Source organism: Anolis sagrei, chromosome 9 (assembly GCF_037176765.1).
Source record: "Anolis sagrei isolate rAnoSag1 chromosome 9, rAnoSag1.mat, whole genome shotgun sequence".
In the NCBI taxonomy this organism is placed as follows: domain Eukaryota; kingdom Metazoa; phylum Chordata; class Lepidosauria; order Squamata; family Dactyloidae; genus Anolis; species Anolis sagrei.
Genome location: NC_090029.1, coordinates 21483471 through 21505194, shown reverse-complemented (window position 1 = coordinate 21505194; position 21724 = coordinate 21483471). Strand labels below are relative to the sequence as shown.

Sequence of the window (21724 nt, the reverse complement as noted above, 5' to 3'; positions counted from 1 at the left end):
TTCCTATTTTGAAATCAGAGGATAGAACTGGTTTAGGTTGGCTCTACACTGCAGAATTGATGCTGTTTGATCCAACTGCTATGGCTTAATGGTGCAAAGTGCTTAGATTTGTAATTTGGTGAGGTGACATCACTTTTTTTTTTTGCTATAGAAGGCTAAAGACTCATAAAACTCCCATGACTCTATAGCATTGAGCCAGGCCAGTTCAAGTGGTGTCAAATTGCATTCATTCTACAGTGTTCACCCCCTAGATCAGTGGTTCTCAACCTTCCTAATGCCGTGACCCCTTAATACAGTTCCTCCTGTGGTGGTGACCCACAACCATAACATAACATTATTTTCTTGGTACTTTATTACTGTAATTTTACGACTGTTATGAGTTGTAATGTAAATATCTGATATGCAGGATGTATTTTCATTCAGTGGACCAAATTTGGCACAAATATCCAATACGTACAAATTTGAATACTGGTGGGGTTGAGAGGGGGGATTGATTTTGTCATTTGGGAGTTGTATTTGCTGAGATTTATAGTTCACTTACAATCAAAGAGCATTCCAAACTCCACCAACCATGGAATTGAACCAAACTTGGCACACAGAACTCCCATGATCAACAGAAAATACTGAAAGGGTTTGGTGGGCATTGACCTTGCATTTTGGAGTTGTAGTTCATCTACATCCAGAGAGCACTGTGGACTCAAAACAATGATGGATGTGGACCAAACTTGGCACAAATCCTCACTATGTCCAAATGTGAGGTGGGGTTTGAGGAAAAAGACCTTGAGATTTGGGAGTTGTAGTTGCTGGGATTTATAGTTCACCCACAATCAAATAACATTCTGAAGATTGGCCTGATAGAATTGGGCCAAACTTCCTACAAAGAACCCCCATGACCAACAGAAAATACTGTGTTTTCTGATGGTCTTTGGCAACCCACCCAAGGGTCACCAAATGCTGAAATGCTGCCCTGGATCTTTTCCCACATAAGCTCTCACATGTGGGTTGTTTAAAATCCCCAATCTAATTTTGTACAGTCTTGAATATATTGTGAAGATACATACCGGCTATTAGGTAATGCCGACCTCTTTAAAATCCTATTTTCATTTTCATTTTTCATTTTTTACAGTTTCAAAGACAATGTCAGCAAGGGTTGGGAGGTCAAAGTCCTGCCTGGTCATTTGGTGCCAGGATATACAGTTCTGTCTTTGCTCATTATGGGAGCCAGAATAAGGGAATAATAATAATAATCATCATCATCATCATCTTTATTTATACCCCGCCACCATCTCCTGCAACAGGGACTCGGGGCGGCTTACATGAGGCCAAGCCCAAACAACAAATTGCAACAAAGTAAAACCAAGAACACAAACAAGAAGCAGCAACATCATAATTACATAATAATACTCAAAAACCAAAAGCATATAAATACATTAGCAAAATAAAATTGCAATCACAGTGACAATGGACGGGCCACATATGCAAAATAAAATGATTAAAAATAATTAAAAACTTGGGTGAGATAAAAGGAGGAGCAGGTTATTTGCAAGGGAAGCTCAATTTAAAAACAGGGTTTTGGAACCAAGCTTTCCCACGAGAGCAGGGGGGACGTGTACTCCAGTGACAGAAACGTTGAGGCTGAGTGATAGTGTGAGGTTACGTACCTACTCACCAAAGACGCAGCGGAAGAGCCAGGTTTTGAGGTTCTTTTTCAAGGTTTCTAGGGTAGGGGCTTTCCTAATCTCTCCAGGTAATGAGTTCCAGAATAAATTACCATGGTCGCGAATTAATAAAAACGCACAGAAATAAGATACGTAAGGTGATACTTCAGAAGCCTTTGGTGCTCTGAGATATTGTGCCTATTATTACAGAGCTTTAAAAAGGGATTAGAAAATTAATGCCCATGTTTCAGTAACCCTCCCGTGTAACATATTGACAGTTGCTGTGTGGGCGGGTTGTTGCTTAATACTCAGAAAGGAAGTGAGCTGTGTTTGCACATAGCTTTAGCACCCAGCCACCTAAACCAGTGCTTTGCCTGGAAGGACTAAGGTCAGTGAAGATTGTGTCCATTTTAAGTGATTTCAACCTGCAGAAATGTCACTGTTGAGGACGGGGGAATTGTGTTGCTGTTTGCTACGTGCCAGCAGCGTCCTTCCTGAAATAAACTCTGGGACTGAGACATGGGACGCATTCCTCTCAGCTTTAAATGTTACCAACCTGCATAGGATTTCGTTGGGTCATTCTGCAGCAGGAGGTTGGAGCTAGAGTGGATGAAACTGAAGAAGGGGCTCCAAAGGTCAGCACTGGCTTGTAGTTGCAGCTTAGTGGCAGCACGACACTTCATTTCAGAGTATTACCAAGAGTCTGGTATTGGGACTCTTAGACTCTGATAGAAAAATTGGCAACATACCATTTGGATCTCTCTTGAAGGAAGGAATTCAGGCTTTGGCATAGATATTATTTATTATTTATTTATTATTATTTATTGACAACATTTACCGTATATACTCGAGTATAAGCCGTCCTGAACATAAGCCGAGGCACCTAATTTTATTACAAAAAACTGGGAAAACGTATTGACTCGAGTATAAGCCGAGGGTGGGAAATGCATCCACTATGGGTCAATTTCAAAATAAAAATAGATACCAATAAAATTACATTAATTGAGGCATCAATAAGGCTAAATGTCTCTGAATATTTACATAAAACTGTAATTTATGATAAGACTGTCCAACTCTTATTAAATCATTATTCTAACCTTCAATGTAAAGGTACTTATTATTAAAATAATAATAAAAATAATAGAGTAAAATAATGAAAATGCAATAAAAACAGTAATAATAGAGTAAAATAATAAATGTAGTAATAATAGGGTAACATACTGTAAATGTAGTAGTAATAATAATAATAAATAGACTAAAATAATAAATGTAATAATAATAATAGGGTAAAATACTGTAAATGTAATAATAATAATAGAGCAAAATAATAAATAGAATAATAATAGAGCAAAATAATTTAAATAGAATAATAATAGAGCAAAATAATACATGTAATAAAATAATATTAATAACAAAGTAAAAGAATAAAACTAGGCTTATACTCGAGTATATACAGTATATGCCGCCTTTCTCACCTTGAAGGGGGACTCAGAGCAGATTACAAGTAAAAAATAAATACAATATATTATATTATTATAATAGCACAATATTAATATTATGTATTACATTGTACTATAACATTATAGTGTAATATTATAGACTGCCTAGGTGTTCTTGGGCAGATGTGGGGGCATCTCAGTGAGTTTCCAGAGCTTCTCTGCCTGGCCTTTGATGTTAATCTCCAGCACCCTGGCTGCCACCTCTATAGCGTAATGCTCAGGGTAGTATGTGCACATGAGATCGACCAGTTCCAGCGCGTCTGCCTTCTCCAGCTGCCCTTTGGGGATGTTGTTATAGTCTTTCCTGACTGGGAATTCATTGAGTTTCCTCTCAAAACTCCTGAAATCCTCCTCCTTGAAGTTCTCCAAGATGTCCAGAAGGTGGTCACCAGGGGTCACTGCCTTTTGGTGGCTCATCAGGTTTGGTGCTAGCACCTCTTTTCTTATGGAGGCCACCCAGACTTTTGCATTTGAGGGCTTTTCAATCAAGGAAAGCTGTAGTGTATTCTTCATGTCATCCGCAGACAATTCAAGGTACTGCTGCTCCATGTATGCAGGCAGGTTTTATAAGTCATATTTGGCTTGTTTCAAAAGAAAAGAGGCATGTCAGTGATGCATTTCCAGTGTTTTTAAAAATGCCCTGAAACATTTCAGAGAGTTCAGTATAGATTTGGAATACTCAGATTAAAATTCTTGGTCTGCTACAAAGCTCATTCATTTCTAATAATTGAATATTATCTTGCAGACCTACAGGTTTGTGTGGACAAATGGAAAACCATTAAACATTTTGCTCCTTTTGACATGCCACAGAAATGCTGGACGTAATCCTTTCTGCTTTGGTCTTTACAACTGCAAACTAATGTAAATGTTAAAATGCTTTTCAGAAGGAAAAATGGCATGGCAGGGGTAGCATTAAGCTTCAGTTTTGTTAACTGCACACACAGTTAATAGAAAACTGTTGTGAATTATTAAGGGGAGTAAGTAAAGGTAAAGGTTTTTCCCTGACATTAAGTCTAGTCGTGTCCAACTCTGGGGGTTGGTGCCCATCTCCATTTCTAAGCCGAAGAGCCGGTGTTGTCTGTAGACACCTCCAAGGTCATGTGGCCGGCATGACTGCATGGAGTGCTGTTACCTTCCGGCGGGAGTGTTTCCTATTTATTTATTTTATTTAAAACACTTATATTCCGCCCTTCTCACCCCGAAGGGGACTCAGAGCGGAGCACAACATATACATGGCAAACATTCAATGCCTGGGTACAATACATAAACATTAAAAAACATTTATCTAAATATTAAAATACACCATTTAAAATATCACAATTTAAAACCGTCCTAGCCATCTGCATCAAATCCAATTGGCCTGTGATCTTTCCCATTGTCGCTGCATTGCCCTGTCCCGAAAGCTTGGTCCCACAGGCAAGTTTTTACCATCCTTCTAAAGGACAGGAGGGAAGGGGCCGACCTGATCTCACAAGGAAGGGAGTTCCATAGCTGGGAAGCAATCACTGAGAAGGCCCTGTCTCTCGTCCCCACCAATGGCACCTGTGACAATGGCGGGACGGAAAGCAGAGCCTCCCCGGAGGATCTTAATCTCCGCGATGGTACATATTGATCTCAATATTTGCAAGTTTTCAAACTGCTAGGTTGGCAGAAGCTGGGGCTACAGTGAGAGCTCACCTCACTCCCTGGATTTGATCCGCCAGCCTTTCAGTCAGCAAGTTCAGCTGCTCAGCAGTTTAACCCACTGCGCCACCAGTGGGCCCCTAAAGGGAAGTACATATTGGGTTATTAAGCATTTGTGATTTCTGCCCCAGTTGGGTTACGGTGTATTTAAGAAATCTAGAGTGATCGTGCCAGGAAAAAAACCTTTTTGAAATGGAGGCTACAAATGAGAGCGTCATTTCATCCACGGATGGCCTAATCTCTCTCAGAAGACAAGTGCATGCGCTGAAAAGAGCCTCTGGGAATTTATCAGCGCTCAGGCATGCATGTGCATTAGAATGTCTTTGAATGTTATTTCTCTGGGAAGTGGCATTTAAAATAAGCAATAACAATGACCTCTCAGCCGCAGAGTGGAATAGTTTGCTTGATTGTAGCACAAAGCCGGAGAACTGGATGGATTCTTGCATACTGTAAGAGTGTGTCATAATGGGTAGACGATGAGTGTATGTGCTAATCATGCAGTACATTTGATGTGTTCAGAATCTCCTTATTTAGTACGATGCTTTTGGGAACGCAGGCTGTTGTTATCCCATAATAATCTCCTTCCTCTGTAGTGAAGCGGCATGTTTGCGTACCTTAAAGGCACCAGACACTATCTAATCTTGGAAGCTAAACAGGATCAGGCCCAGTTAATACTTGTATAGGAGGCCACCAGGTAATACCAGGGAGTGTAGGCTGTATTTCGGATGGAAGAACTGGTAGAACTACCGCTGAGGATAGGACGCAATCAAATTATAACCACCTATGGAAAAAAGTAAACAATCAAATTTGCAATTGGCAAAACTGGAATTGGGATATGTCAAGCAATATTAAGATAGTCAAAATGATGATTCTCCCCTAATTAGTCCTTCCATATAGTATCCCCAGCAAAACAATCAAGAAATGGGATAATTCAATAAAAACTAGGATAGCAGGAGCAAATAAAAATAGAACTGCCAATTCAGTATTTTACTCCCCAGAAGGAAATGGAGGATGTCAGGTACCTAATCTACAAGACTATTTTGAGGCCTGTCAGTTAACGAGATTGTTAGATTTCAATGATTCAAGAAGATGGGCCAGAAGTGAAAAATACAATAAATGGATGGGATCATTGTCTGTGTTTAAAAGGATGGGTGGACAATAAAACTTTAAAAGAAATCAAAGGGGGACCAATGCCAAGGTAAACTCCCAATGAATAAAGTAGATAGACTCCCAGTAGGGTTTCTAGATGATAAAAAGGAACAGATATTTGGCAAAATGATAACAAATGTAAAACAAAATGGAATTAAATTGATAAGAGACCTCGTAAACCCAGACGGGACGATCATGGATTGGGAGACAATAAAGGACAATTGTGGTCGGCGTAACTGGCTTCTTTGGAATGGATTGAAACAAAGAATTACGAATTGGAGGAAAAAAAGAAGGACCAGAAACAGATTTTGACCAAATTTTTAAGTGGAAATTAGAAAAGGAGAAAGGCCTGATGGGTTTCATATACAAGAAAATAGGAAAACAATATAAATTGAAACAAATGTTGGCTGAGATATGGAAAGGCAACATTGAATACTGGATCAATTCAATTACAAAACCCCCCCAAAAACGCAAATACGTAAGGATTAGAGCAGTCTTTCTCAACCTTCCTAATGCTATGATCCCTTCATGTAGTTCCTCATGTTGTGGTGCCCTCCAACCATAAACATATTTTTGTTGCTACTTCATAACTGTAATTTTGCTACTGTTATGAATTGTAATGTAAATATCTGATATGTAGGATGTATTTTCATTCACTGGACCAAATTTGGCACCAATACCCGATATGCCCAACATTGAATATTGGTGGGGTTGGTGATGGTGATGGATTTTGATATTATTCTGCCTATGTTTACAATAAAAACATATTTGAAAACGGAAACTCTATGAAATTCATGGGTCTGCAGTAAGCCAATAGATGACTCTGAGGTGCATGCACACGACACCCTTTGGTTGCTTGCAAAGCTCTTGCACTCTGCACCCGGTTTCTGTTTTGTGACGGAGTTTGTGTTTGCAACTCAGCCAGGACAGAATGCCCTATCAGCGAGGGTACAGGGACAGAACGGAGAGCGACGCCTACCGCTTCGAAGAGCCAAGCCCTTCTTTTGGAGAGGACTATTACTCTGCTCGCCGCTCACGCCACCACCGGAGATCGCGGGAGAGGGAGCGCCACCGGACCAGGAAGCACCAGCACCGCTGCCGGAAACGCAGGACCAGGTCTTGTAGCAGTACGTCCTCGGTGAGTAGCATCCAAAATGAGTTCAGGATTGGTCAGGGCCTTAACGGAATTCTAGTTCTTTTTCAGCTTTTGAGTAACATTGGGTGAGTACTTCTAATCCCTCCTCTCTTTCTCCTTAATACAGTTTAGAATTATGTTTCTTTGCACTTGTGTAATGTATTAGCCGTTCTTTAATTGTGTAAATATCCCTAGTGGTCAAGACCGAAGGCCTGTGTTTTCCAAAATGGGTTGGGAAGGGGAAATCAGAGTCAACACATAGAAGAAGCCGTGCATTTGGTTCAGAACGCTTGTGCCACATTCTTTGTTTCACAGGCATGAGGATGGCTCAGTTGTAGGCGCTGAATTTCTTTACATTTCTATTTTGTGACAAATTAATTTCTCAAGGTCACTCATGGTTTCCACCGCACCTTCCTTTCCTACAGTTTAGGATTAACTTCCTACAGTGCTGGAAGCTCCTTCCTTGGAGGCTTTTCAACAGAGGCTGGACGGCCATCTGTTGGGAATGTTTTGATTGTGCTTTTCCTGCATGACAGGGAGTTGACTAGATGGCCCGTGTGGTCTCTTCCAGCTCTATGATTCTGTGATATTGTTGCTGTACGAAAACACTGTCCTACTTAAATGTATAACTAGCCAATAGGACTTGTGACCCACACAGATCACCAATAATAATAATAATAATAATAATAATAATAATAATAATAATAATAAAGCAGCTTTATTTATACCCCGCTCCATCTCCCCCAGGGGGACTCAGTGCGGCTTACATGAGGCCACGCCCATCAATACAATACAAGCAATATAACACAAAACACAATAAAACAAGCAAAATACATAAAATGCAAAATCAAAATAATATACAACACAACAATATAAAATCAAGCATTAAAAACACAGGAAAATTCACTAGGCAGGGCCAGATGCAAGGGCCAAATGATCTTGCCATGAGTTTAATGCACACCAGGGTTGTTGAAACCCTCATCAGCCATGATCCATAGTTGGCGGGTGTTTTTGGTACCTCAAGTTAGAAGTTGTATTGATTTACATGCAACCTCAGCTTTTAGGACTCAGCTTGATTTTTGAGCTTGCTTAAGACAGTTTTAAATTCACACCAAGTTGCCAAGCCCCATCCGTTTCCTGACCTACAAGTCTCAGGGATGATTTATTGGGAGGCAGAGTGGTCACTAAGCCAGAAATGCATCTTTCTGTTACTAGTTTGCACACCTCCCTGTTGTCAATCTCTGGGAGTGCTTTCACTGGTGCACACTGTACTGCACACAGATGTGACTGTTCTCTGTTTTTCTCTCCTAGCCACACTTACATTATGCCTTAAAAGTGGGTAACTTAAATCCCCTTTCCTTCTCTGGGTTTGTCTTTTTGGACGTATGTACTGCTGTGAAGGGTATGCAATGACCTAAACTATTTGGAGATTGGAAGCCTTCTCTAGCAATCTTCGGATTGTCTCCACTCCTCTACATTTGAGCCACTTTTAGGAGTTGTATGTGGTCTGGTACTCTGGAAGCGGGTGGGAAGGGAAAGGAGGGTATCGTTCAACTTGTAACCTGTGTTTAGCTGAAGGACATTATAGCATATGCAAGCAAAAATTACGATTTTTAAAAACCAAGACATCAGGCGATATTGGGGGCCTTGGTCCTGGTTGTCGAGTACTTTAGGCCATGTAGCAGTTCACCGTTCAGTAGAAACTAATACCAGTGTCTGTTTGATACTGGATTTCCCCCCACTTCCTAGGAGATTAGGATTTGGGAGGCAGTGGGTCTGACGTGTGTCTATTTTGCTTGGTTTCCCTGTTTCCAACAATGCTGGTCAACCATTTCCAGCAAAGGCTCCTTGCCTTTAGAGTTCTTCTCAGTGTGGTTTCTGCTTGGGATGAAAGCAAGGTGCATTGCACAGGCGTGGCTGGGGAACACCTGTCAGCGCATAGAGCGATAATGATATGTCGTGGCTTCCTTCAGGAATTGGGGAGTCCCTGACAAAATTGGCCGACAACTAGGCAGGGTTGAGAGGAGAAGGGGGGAAGTTCCTTCGGCTTCTCGGTTTCAAAGCGTTGCCGCCACGACCGTTGCCGATGGAGAAGCGGCTGCCTTTGAACCCTCCTTTCTGCACTGGTTGCTGTGCGATTCAGAGGGGCTGGTAGATCTCTTTGGGGGGTTTCCTCATGGCCGGGCCTCTCCCGGGGGCTGTTCCCGGCTCAGGGACGGCTCTGCCCCCGCCTTCCGTAGCTAATCGGTTTCTTTACATACCTGTAGCTGTTTTTTAAACTTTTGTTTTGAAGTCGGTTTTGTGTCTTGACGTGTCCCTTGCAATATCCCTATCGTTATATATGCTGTGTGCCTTATGAAATGCTGGGATCTGGAAAATCCAACCAACCAACCACCGGATGCACCATCGTCTCTGCGCCTTTGAATGACAACTCAATCTGCCAATCGGAAAACTGCCCGCTGTGTGCGACTGATTGGTCGGATGATGGCGTTTCGGGGGGCGGTGTGTACAGAGAAGCCAACAGAGCAATAAGCGCAGCAGGAGCGTGGAAGATGACAAGGAAGGTCACCTGGTGTGCAGGATCGGCGATTGGCTCCAAGAGCGATGTACAGCCACCTTTCGTAAAACTTTACCTCTCTACTTTCTATCCCCATGTTAGACTGATCGCTCTCAGTGTTCGGGAGGGGTCTCTAGAGTGTCTTTGTTTATATGGCTTATAAATGGATGTTTTGAACAGTAATTGCCTGAAGCAGAAAGTAGACACTTGTGTGTTTAAAAGAGTGTAGCCGTGAGAGAGCCTGTCTTGAAAACCTGAATGCGGTGGAATTGCAGGGCCTCACGCCCCCGCCTGCCCCGGCGCTCACGTCCCCTTCTGTTTTTTCTCCTAGACGAAATCGTCGGGAGCCTGGGCGAAGGCACCTTTGGCAAAGTGGTGGAGTGCGTGGACCATGCCAGGTAAGCCCCACCCTTGTTGGCTTGGCACTTCTGTCTGGAATAATAATAATAATAATAATGATGATGATGATAATAATAATAATAATAATAATAATAATATTTATTTAATACCCCGCCACCATCTCCCCAATGGGAACTCAGGGCAGCTTACATGAGGCCAAGCCCAACAGCATATTACAATAAAATAAAACCAAAACACAATAACAATGCAGCAAAATACAAAAAATGATAAAACAAAATCATACACAATAAAATAACAATGAGCGGGCCGCATGTGCAAGATAAAAACTAAAACACTAATCAGGAGGAGACAGAGATGGAGCAGATTGTTTGTGAGGGAGAAACTTATAAAGGAATGGGGTCGTAAAAATAGGCTTTCATACAGGTGGGGAAATATACTCTGGGGACAAAAAAAATCTCTTTTCTGAGTGGGGGTCTTTATTTACTCATGTTTGATGTTTTGTCTTATGTCTGTTATAACAGGCGGTGCTTTTTATTTAATTTTAGTTTGTTAAGTTATAATTCGTATTTATATGTTGGGTTGTATACATTTTGTTAGTATGGATCTGTTGTTGTATTTCAGCATTGAATGTTTTGCCTTTTATGTTTGGAATCTGCCCTGAGTCCCTTTGGGGAGATAGAGCGGAATATAAATAAAGTATTATTATTATTATTGTCTAGATTTTAACGTTCTTTTAATACTGACGGTTAGATTTTGTTCATTTTCATGGTTTCCTCCTTTTTCTTGAAATTATCCACATGCTCCTTCTGGATTTCCATGGCTTTTTAATCACTTTAAAAATCATTTTATTCTGCACATGTGGCCCGCCCACTGTCACTGTGATTGTAATTTTTATATTGCTAATGTATTTATATGTTTTTTTATTTTATTATTAGGTAATTATGATGTTGTTGATTGTTGTTTGTGTTTTTGTTTTATTTTGCTGTAATTTGTTGTTTGGGCTTGGCCTCATGTAAGCCGCCCCGAGTCCCCGTTGCAGGAGACGGTGGCTGGGTACAAAGTTTATTATTATTATTTTACTGACACAAAAGCAAAGTATGTAACAGCAAATGAGATATATATACTGGATTTCGTATCACAAAATCATAAGTTGAACACTTCCCAAGCATCTAGGACTGTGTGATTTATTATTATTATTATTATTATTATTATTATTATTATTATTATTATTATTTTACTGACACAAAAGCACAGTATGTCACAGCAAACGAGATCTACATGCTGGATTTTGTATCACAAAATCACAAGTCGAACACTTCCCAAGCATCTAGGACTGTGTGATTTATTATTATTATTATTATTATTATTATTATTTTACTGACACAAAAGCACAGTATGTCACAGCAAACGAGATCTACATGCTGGATTTTGTATCACAAAATCACAAGTCGAACACTTCCCAAGCATCTAGGACTGTGTGATTTATTATTATTATTATTATTATTATTATTATTATTTTACTGACACAAAAGCACAGTATGTCACAGCAAACGAGATCTACATGTTGGATTTCGTATCACAAAATCACAAGTCGAACACTTCCCAAGCATCTAGGACTGTGTGATGTACATTATTATTATTATTATTATTATTATTCTCTGTGTAATGTGGCAGTCTGGCTGCCGGTATTTAAAAAATTCTAAAATTGGGACAGTAAATAAAGAATTCCACTCAGAAAACTGGCATTCCAGACATGAATCAATCAGGTCCGGCTAACACCTCCCAGCAAAGGATTTCCCCAGGCAGGACGCAGCCATTATTAAGTAACTTTGATTGGAGAGGAAGGGAGGAGAACACAAAATCAGGGCGATGCCCTGTGACTAAGGCTCCGCAAGCCAGATGCAGGCACCCAAAAGTTTAAAAAATATTATTAAAGTAAAGCAAATAAAGGAAAGCAGCTAACAGAGATATCCCCTTCTCTCCCCCCAAAAAAGCCACGCATGCTCCCCAGCACCCAAATCCACTCCCACCCCTTTTCAACTCCCAGACCCTTTGAAGAAAAAGAAAACAAAAAGATGCCAATGAGGTAAACAAAGAAATCTTTCCCTGCTGGCTGGCAGCAAGGCACCTTAGGCAAGGAAGGCAAGCAGGCAAGCACTGCAGGCAGGAGGGAGAGCGGCAGGAGCAGCAAACTGGGCAGCACATCGCAGCACTGAAGGACGTGCCCACAATGGGTGTTTTGGGGACGGTCGCCCCATGAAGTAGCCTGCCGACGTCACTCTTTTGTTGGCCTCTGATTGGCCAAAAGCCCAAAACACCACCTCCTCTTCCTCTGAGACATGCGGAAGGACTCCCTTGGCCACCTGAGGAAAGCCACATGACCCGAAAACCCAACCAACGGTTACTGTTCAGTTTTGAAGTGCCTTTGTTGTGACTCTTAGAATCCTCTGCCTTGACTCTTACTCATGTCTAAAAGTCCCTCTTCTCTTGTCTTGCCCTTTTTTCAGAGGCAACTCTCTGGTCGCTTTGAAAATTATTCGAAATGTGGGCAAATACCGCGAAGCAGCCAGGCTAGAAATTAATGTCCTGAAGAAAATTAAAGAAAAGGATAAGGAAAACAAACAGTAAGTCATTTTCATCAGACGTCTTCGACCTGGGCTGTTTTTCTGGTGCCAGTTTACGTTCTTAAAATCCTAGAGTTGGAAGAGACCTGGTGGGCCATCGTCCAGTCCAACCCCATTCTGCTAAGAAGCAGGAAAATTGCCTTCAAAGCACCCCCGACAGATGGCTATCTAGCCTTCCAAGCACAATTCAAAGTGCTGGTTTTAACCTCTAAATCCCTATACGGTTCCGGCCCAGTTTACCTGTCCGAAAGTATTCTCCCCTATGAACCACCAAGACAATTAAGATCTTCTGGTGGGGCCCTGCTCTCAGTCCCGCCACTTTTACAATCGCATCTGGCGGGAACGAGAGACAGGGCCTTTTCTGTGGTGGCCCCTCGGCTATGGAACTCTCTCCCGATTGAGATGAGATGTGCCCCCTCCCTCCTGTCCTTCAGCAGATTGGTGAAATCCTGGCTATGGAAGGAAGCATTCCCAGAATAATGGTTGAAACTGGCTACAGAACAAAGTTATCGACCACAAATACGGACTGAGTTGGACATGATTTTATCTTGGCGATTTGGCTTATTTGTGATTTTAATCGATATGTATTTTAACTCGTTATTATATGATATTTTTAGATTGTAGTATTAGCATTGAATCCTTGCTATAAGGATTCAGCAGTTGCGAAGATCGGGATATAAAATTTTTAAATAAGCCGCTCCTCAACATATCCCCCTTTTTTACGCTGTTCCCATTGCGGAGAAGCAGACTGGATGGACCCCAAAACAAGATAGCACTGTCAATCCATTAGATTTTTAGAAATTTAAGCGTCAGCATTCTTACGCACAGGCTGAACTTGAGAGAGCATGCAACTCTTGTGTTTTAACTGTATTTAATATGTGATTTTAGAGATGCATTTATGTAATTGACAGTGTTGTGCTCAACCTCGAGCCAAAAGGAGAGGCGGCTAATACACAAGAATGTATTTTTAGAACAGGCAAACTTGGGCCCTCCAGGTGTTTTGGACTTCTGACTCCCACAAGTCCAAATTGAGGTGTAGCCATTACGATCAGCTCTTCCACAAAAGTGGGGGGAACATGACTTCCTGTAGAAGCTGAATATAGGGAAACTGATGAGGGACTTGGATGTTCCTCGAGAGAACCGTTTTGGTTAAATCCGTGACTGACCCCACCCACAAAAGTCAGAGAGATGGGTGTTGCCGCTTCTTTGGGAGCCCTAGTGTGTTTCTTTTCCCTCCTTGGGCCTAGCCTGTGCGTCCTGATGTCGGACTGGTTCAACTTCCACGGGCACATGTGCATCGCGTTTGAGCTCCTGGGCAAGAACACCTTTGAGTTCCTGAAAGAGAACAACTTCCAGCCCTACCCGCTGGCCCAGATCCGGCACATGGCCTTCCAGCTCTGCCACGCCTTGAAGTGTAAGTCGGCTGGCCCGGAAGGAAAGCCGGCCTCTTTGAATGGCTCCCCCCGCTCCCCCCCCCCCCCCGTTGTTGACCGCCGTTGCAATGCTCTTCTCTCCCCTTTGTGCTTCACTGCAGTTCTTCATGACAACCAGCTAACGCACACTGACCTCAAGCCCGAAAACATCCTGTTTGTAAACTCAGAATTCGATACCTTATACAATGAGAAAAAGGTAAGACTCTTCCCAGAGTGGGAAAAGTGTGGGAAGGGTTGTAGGGATAGCACCGAGCTTCAGAAACGTGGCCTCTTTGAGGTCTTCTCTCTCTCAGCCTTCTTTTCTCCAAGCTAAACACACCCAGCTCCCTCAACCATTTCTTGTAGGGTCTTTGACTGCTGGTATTTGTCTGCCCATCTCTGGGCATCTCCCATCTGGTCAGTCTCTTTGAATTGCTTTGCCCATAACTGGACACAGGGTTAGTCCAGATGAGGTCTGACCAAATCAGAGGAGAGTGCGACTACGAATTCCCTCAATGGAGACATTCTGCTCCTATTGGTGCAGCCTGGAATCGTGTTGGCTTTTTTAGCTGCTGCATGACATTATTGCCTCATGTTCACCTTGAGGTCTACTTGGGCCTCTAGATCAGCATGGGGAAACGTTCTCACTTGGGAGCTGCATGGTGACCAGAGCAGGTTGGGAGGGAGGGGGTCTCCCCAAGACCCCTCCCTGCCCTTTCCTTCTCTTCTTCTTCTTTGGAGGCAGAAATTGAAGGAAAGATGGGAAATATTTGGATCCCAAAAGGGTTGGCCTGGGTCAGGATGAGATGGTGGACAGGAGAGAAAAAGTGTCTCCTCCTGAGATAGAATCCTAGAGTTGGAAGAGACCCCCAAGGGCCATCCAGTCCCATCTCCTGCTATGCAGGAAGGCACAATCAAAGCACTCCCAATGGACAGCCTCTGGGGGAAAGCCTCCAGAGAAGGAGGCTCCACCACACTCCAAGGCAGCCTTGGCCACTCTCCAGGAAGTCCTTCCTCATCTTTTCAGTCAAATCCCTTTCCTTGCCATTTGAGTCCATGGCTCCTTTCTTGTGCCCTGCTCTCTAGAGAAACAGAAAGTCAGTTTACCCCCACATCCCCCTCCTTCTCAGTGGGACACTCGACCTTGTTCATGTTCCCTACTTTCTCTTCCAACTAAGCATCCCCCAGGAGGAAGGGATGAAGGAAAAAGAGAAGGAAGAAAGGGAGGAATAGAAGGCTGGAAGGGGATGGGAGGAGGGAGGGAGGAAAGAGAAGTGTGGAAAGATAAAAGGGAAGGAAGGGATGAAGAAAAGGATGGAAGGAAGGGTGGAAGGGAAGGAAGAGGGAAGGAAGGGATGAAGAGACGGAAGGAAGGAAGGGTGGAAGGAAATGGAAAGAGGGAGGAAAGAGAGAAGGAAGGAAAGATAAAGGGGAAGGAAGGAAGGAGGGAAGGGTGGAAGGGAATGGAGAGAGGGAGAGAAGAAGGATGGAAAGATAAAAGGGAAGGAAGGAAGAGGATGGAAGGAAGGATGGAAAGGAAGGTATGCAAGGAGGAAGGAAAAAGGAAGGAAGGGTGGAAGGAAATGGAGGGAGGGCGGAAAGAGAAGGATGGAAAGATAAAAGGGGAGGAAGGGATGAAGAAAAGGATGGATGGAAGGGAAGGAAGAAGGAAGGGATGAAGAGACGGATAGATGGATGGAAGGAAGGAAGGAAGGAAAGATAAAGGGGAAGGGAGGAAGAGAAAGATGGAAGGAAGGGTGGAAGGGAAGGGAGGGAAGGAGGGAGGAAAAAGGAAGGAAGAGATGAAGACAAGGATGGAAGGGTGGAAGGAAATGGAGGGAAGGAGGAAAGAGAGAAGGGTGGAAAGCTAAATGGGAAGGAAGGGATGAAGAAAAGGGTGGAAGGGAAGGGAAGGAAGAGGGAAGGAAGGGATGAAGAGACGATGGATGGAAGGGAGGGAGGGTGGAAGGAAATAGAGAGAGGGAGGAAAGAGAGAAGGATGGAAAGATAAAGGGGAAGGAGGGAAGGAGAAGGGTGGAAGGAAGTGGAGAGATGGAGGGAGAAAAAAGGAAGGAAGGGATGAAGAGAAGGATGGGAGGGAGGGAGGGAAGAAAGAGGAGGGAATGACGAAAGGAAAGGAAGGAAGGCGAAAGAGGGGGAAGGAGGAAGGAAAGGGGGAAGGAAGAATGAAAGGGTGGAAGGGAAAATGGGAGGTAAGGCAGGGAGGAAGGAAGGATAGGATTGTAAGAGAGAGAGAGAGAGAGAAAAGGGCCTGAGAAAAGAGCCCAAGGGGCCGCATCCAGACCTGGGCTTGCCCATACCTGCCCTGGATGCTTTTCACCACATGTACTTTTGAGCGCCCGTTCCTTTTCCTGCCTGAAAAGGAGAGGCAGGAAAGCTGGGAAGCCTTATTCTTGTGGAGGCAAAGATGGCTGTTTGTGCTCATTGTGTTTTTGACCTTTCTGTCCTCACTTTTTGGGCAGGCGACTGAGCGGGGCTGGGACATGTCTTCTCTGTTGCAGAGCTGTGAGGAGAAGTCCATCCGGAACACGTGGATCCGGGTGGCAGACTTTGGCAGCGCCACTTTCGACCACGAGCATCACACCACCATTGTGGCCACTCGGCATTACCGGCCGCCGGAGGTGATCTTGGGTGAGCTGACGTTTTGACTCACTTGGGGAGTGGGTTGAAGTAAAGTTCACTAGCACCACTTGGTTTGCACCAGGCCTGGGCCAACTTGGGCCCTCCTTCCAGGAGTTTGGGACTCCAACTCCCACCATTCCTAACAGCCTTAGGCCCCTTCCTTTTCCCCCTTAAGCGGCTGAGGGGGAAAAGGAAGGGGCCTAAGGCTGTTAGGAATGGTGGGAGTTGGAGTCCCAAACTCCTGGAAGGAGGCCCAAGTTGGCCCAGGCCTGGATGATGCAGGCTCAAGCGAGTTAACAACGTGACCACATGTCTCCTTCCTCTTCCTTTACAGAGCTGGGCTGGGCTCAGCCGTGTGATGTCTGGAGCATTGGTTGCATCCTCTTTGAATACTATCGAGGGTTCACACTTTTCCAGGTACAGGCATTGCAGTCCTTCTGGAGGCACTCCATGCTATTACTGTTCTTGAATGAGCACTTTTTAGCTTCTTTTTAAACTGTTACTCAATAGTAAAACATTAGTATGTTACTTTATTGCTGGCGTTATGAGTAAAAGATGGCTCTAGTGATGTCTTTGATGCACTATTGGACTTTTTGGTCCTTGTAAGAAAAACCAGCCCCCAGATGTGTCCATCATCCCTAGGTAGCATCCCCACTTTTGGGGTGATGGTATTTGTAGTCTATTCATACCTTGCTTTTCACTCCTTTGGAAATGGTGAATATTAAGTGTAGTTGGTGAATATTAAGTGGTGAATATTAAGTGTAGCCGTGAGTAGATACATAATCCCTTTTGTCTCACTCGACAGACTCACGAAAATAGAGAGCACCTTGTGATGATGGAGAAGATCCTTGGCTCGATCCCTCAGCATATGGTCCGCAAAACACGGTAAGAATGTCATAAGACTGGGTTGTTGTAGGTAGTGCTGGTTTTAATCTACAAAACCCTATACCAGGGGTCCTCAAACTAAGGTCTGGAGGCCGGATACGGCCCTCCAAGATCATTTACCCGGCCCTCACTCAGGGTCAACCTATGTCTGAAATGACTTGAAAGCACACAACAACAGCAATCCTATCTCATCAGCCAAAAGCGGGCCCACACTTCCCACTGAAATACTAATAGGTTTATATTTGTTAATTTTGTTTTTCATTTTAATTGAAAAATTATTGTTTTAAGTGGTTTTTGCACTATAAATAAGATATGCGCAGTGTGCACAGGAATTCATTCACTTTTTTTTCAAATTATAATCCGGCCCTCCAATAGTTTGAGGGACTGTGATCTGGCCCTCTGTTTAAAACGTTTGAGGACCCCTGGCCTATACGGTTCCGGCCCAGTTTACCTATCCGAACGTATTCTCCCCTACGAACCATTAAGGCTGTTAAGATCTTCTGGAGAAGCCCTGCTTCCTGTCCCACCACCCTCGCAATCGCGTCTGGTGGGGACGAGAGACAGGGCCTTCTCTGTGGTGGCTCCCGTGGCTATGGAACTCTCTCCCGATTGTGATCAGATCTGCCCCCCTCCCTCCTGACCTTCAGGAAGCTAATGAAATCCTGGCTATGGAATGAGGCATTCCCAGAATGATGGTGGAGACTGGCAATTGGCTAAAGTTATCGACCACATATGCGGACTGAGTGGGACACGATTTTATCTTGACGCACTGGCTTTTATGTATTTTAGTCTATATGCATTTTAATTTTATTGTTCATGTACGATGTTTTAGATTTTATTGTTAGCATTGAATCCTTGCTGTGAGCCAGTCTGAGTCCCTCTACGGAGGTTGAGAAGATCGGGATACAAAAGTTTAAAATAAATAAATAACTATATGGCCATGCTCTAGAGCAGGGGTCCTCAAACTACGGCCCGGGGGCCAGATACGGCCTTCCAAGGTCATTTACCTGGCCCTCGCTCAGGGTCAACCTAAGTCTGAAACTACTTGAAAGCACACAACAACAACAACAACAACAATCCTATCTCACCAACCAAAAGCAGGCCCACACTTTATATTTGTTGAAATTGTTCTTCATTTTAATTATTGTATTGTTTTTAAGTGTTTTTTTGCACTACAAATAAGAAATGTGCAGTGTGCATAATAATTCATTAGATTCTTGTGGGTTGTTCCGGGCTATAGAGCCATGTTCTAGAGGCATTTCTCCTGACGTTTCGCCTGCATCTATGGCAAACATCCTCAGAGGTAGTGAGGTCTGTTGGAATTAGGACAATGGGTTTATATATCTGTGGAATGGCTGGGGCAAAGAGCTCTTCTCTGCTGGAGCTAGGTGTGAGTGTTTCAACTGACCACCTTCATTATCATTTGAAGGCCTGCCTGAGCCTGGGAAATTCTCTTGCTGACAGGTGTTAAGAGAGGAAACAACCAGGCACAGCCTTCGACAATACAATATAATACTAGGATAGTCTCAGCTGAATTGCACACACTTCGGGTAAAGAGTTCAGGCCGAGGAGAATTCTTGTTAGCTTTATAGTCACTCCAGATACCTTCCTGCCCTTTGAGGAGCGACTTCAGGAGCTTGATATATTTAGCCTACAGAAGAGGAGGCATGAGAGCTATGTTTAAATATTTGAAAGGATGCCATGATGAGCGGGCAAGTTAGCTAGGTATTTTTAATTACAAAATTGTGAGTCAAGCACTGAAAGGGTTAAATGGATGCAATGACTCAGCAAAAGCTGCTGTTCTATATAAGCAGGCCTGCCTGAAGCTTAGTAGGCCTCAGGGTTAGTTAGCCTCAGTGTGAGAGAGGTGTCAGTGTGAGGTAGGCCTCAGTGTGAGAACGCCTCTGTATGGGAGAAGTCCCAGGTTGAAGGCCATTGTGTGTGAAGCTTCAGTGTGAAGGCTGCTGTGTGTAACAAGCTAGTGTGTGAAACATCTGTGTAAGTTCGTTGTGAGAAGAGGCTCCCTGAGAGCGAAGCTGTTTGTCTACATGAGAAAGATGCCAGTGTGAAAGCAAAGAAGGAAGTATAAAGAACTTTATTTGTTCTTGTAAATAGTGCAACCATATTATTTTACTACAAAGAAAAGCCTCCTAAGGAAGAGATCACATTGGTTTGCGTGTCTTTGTTGTTTTCATCACTTTTGGCTACTTTTTTTTTTTGTCATGTCAGGAGTGACTTGAGAATCTGCAAGTCGCTTCTGGTGTGAGAATTGGCCGTCTGCAAGGACGTTGCCCAGGGGACATTGCCCGGATGTTTTGATGTTTTTACCATCCTTGTGGGAGGCTTCTCTTGTGTCCTCGCATGAGGAGCTGGAGCTGGCAGAAGGAAGCTCACCTCACTCCCCGGATTTGAACTGCCAACCGGTCGGTTAGCCAGTCCTGCTAAGCACAAGGGTTTAACCCAATGTGCCGCCGGGGGCTTTGTTTTCAAACTATGAATGATCAAATGTGTGAATGCGGCTGGCCTTTTGCTGAGCAGTCTCTTTGTGTGTGTCTTCTTCAGGAAACAGAAGTATTTCCACAAGGGGAGCCTGGTGTGGGACGAAAACACCTCCGACGGGAGATACGTCCAAGAAAACTGTAAACCACTGCAGGTAAGAACCAGAGCCGTTCGCGTCCTATGGGATTTTGGACTTCCACTCCTACAATTCCCAACAGCCTACTAGTAAAGGCAAAGGTTTTCTCCCAACCTTAAGTCCAGTCGTGTCCGACTCGGGGAGTAGGTGCTCATCTCCATTTCTAAGCCGAAGAGCCAGCGTTGTCCATAGACACCTCTGAGGTCATATGGATGGCATGACTGCACCAGAGCAGTACCTATTCATCTACTCACATTTGCATGTTTTTGAACTGCTAGGTTGGCAAAAGCTGGGGCTGTCAGCAGGAGCTCACCCTGCTCCCTGGATTTGCACCGGCGACCTTTTGGTCAGCAAGTTCAGCAGTTTAGTGGTTTAACCTACTGCGCCACTAGGGGCCCAGATTATTATTATTACTATTATTATTATGAGCCTGCTATTGTTGGAAGCTACTGGCTATTAGGAATTGTTGAAGTCTAAATAATAATAATAATAATCTGGCCTTGGTTTTACTGTGTTTATGATGTAATGTTTTGTTGATATTGCTTTATTTTTTTGATTTGCTTTGAATTGTATTGTTTTATGTTATGTTGAGGCCTCGGCCTTTGTAAGCCGCATCGAGTCCTTCTAATAATAATAATAATAATAATATTTATAACCCACTACCAACTCCCCAATGGGGACTCATGGCGGCTTACATGAGGCCAAGCCCAACAATTACAATAAACCAAATAATAATAATAATAATAATCTTTATTTATACCCCGCCACCATCTCCCCCAATGGGGACTCAGGGCAGCTTACATGAGGCCAAGCCCAAAGAACATATTACAGCAAAATAAAACCAAAAACATAAGCAACATAAATCACCTGGAGGCCGAAGTTTGAGCCCATGCCTGATCCAGAGAAGTTTTTAAAAACCAGCAATTTATTTGTGTTTTTCCTCTTTGATGAGAATTGTGTGAAAGAGACTTTCAAATGTCATGAGGTCCAGAACGTCTGAGGGCAGTGCTAATGACCCCTTTGCCCCTCCCCCTCCCTCCACAGACGTACATGCTGCAGGAGTCCACGGAGCACATGCAGCTCTTCCACCTCATGCGGCAAATGCTGGCGTTCGACCCGGCCCAGAGGATCACGTTTGCCGAAGCGCTGCAGCACCCGTTCTTTGCCGGCCTGTCTCCCGAGGAAAGGCGACTGAGCTGCCGAGACTCCAGCCGGGACCTGAGCAGATGACAGGCGCCTTGGCCCAGGAGGAGGAGGAGGAGGAGGAAGGGATCCCCGCAGGAGGTGTACATACTCTGAAACCGGCCTGGCCATGACTGTGGGCACCCCCCACGGCTAGGATGCAGCCTCGTCCTCAGGCCGGACTCTGGGCTTGGGGGGGGGGGGGGGGCAGGGAAGAAGAGCAACTCTAAAGCACAGATTGGCCCCATATATTTATATGTTGTAAAGTTGAAATAAAGTGTTTCATATTGTTTGATAACTGA

General features: G+C 43.8%; 1 protein-coding gene across 4 annotated transcripts in view; it reads left to right on the top strand.

Moving 5' to 3' along the window:
• The window catches only part of CLK3 (CDC like kinase 3), a 26259-nt gene extending 4535 nt beyond the window's left edge, over window positions 1-21724 (top strand). The window contains exons 3-13 of one of the 4 annotated variants that reach the window (XM_060755520.2): window positions 6911-7127; window positions 9637-9730; window positions 10013-10079; window positions 12549-12665; window positions 13913-14079; window positions 14200-14294; window positions 16561-16729; window positions 17055-17137; window positions 17526-17605; window positions 20168-20258; window positions 21285-21724. In XM_060755520.2, coding sequence (XP_060611503.1) covers window positions 6911-7127; window positions 9637-9730; window positions 10013-10079; window positions 12549-12665; window positions 13913-14079; window positions 14200-14294; window positions 16561-16729; window positions 17055-17137; window positions 17526-17605; window positions 20168-20258; window positions 21285-21470 — 1366 coding nt within the window. In that variant the 3' untranslated portion in view covers window positions 21471-21724. Of the gene's footprint in view, window positions 1-6910; window positions 7128-9636; window positions 9731-10012; window positions 10080-12548; window positions 12667-13907; window positions 14080-14199; window positions 14295-16560; window positions 16730-17054; window positions 17138-17525; window positions 17606-20167; window positions 20259-21284 lie in introns of all 4 variants that reach the window. The other 3 variants (XM_067471342.1, XM_060755518.2, XM_067471341.1) reach the window with 3 other exon arrangements.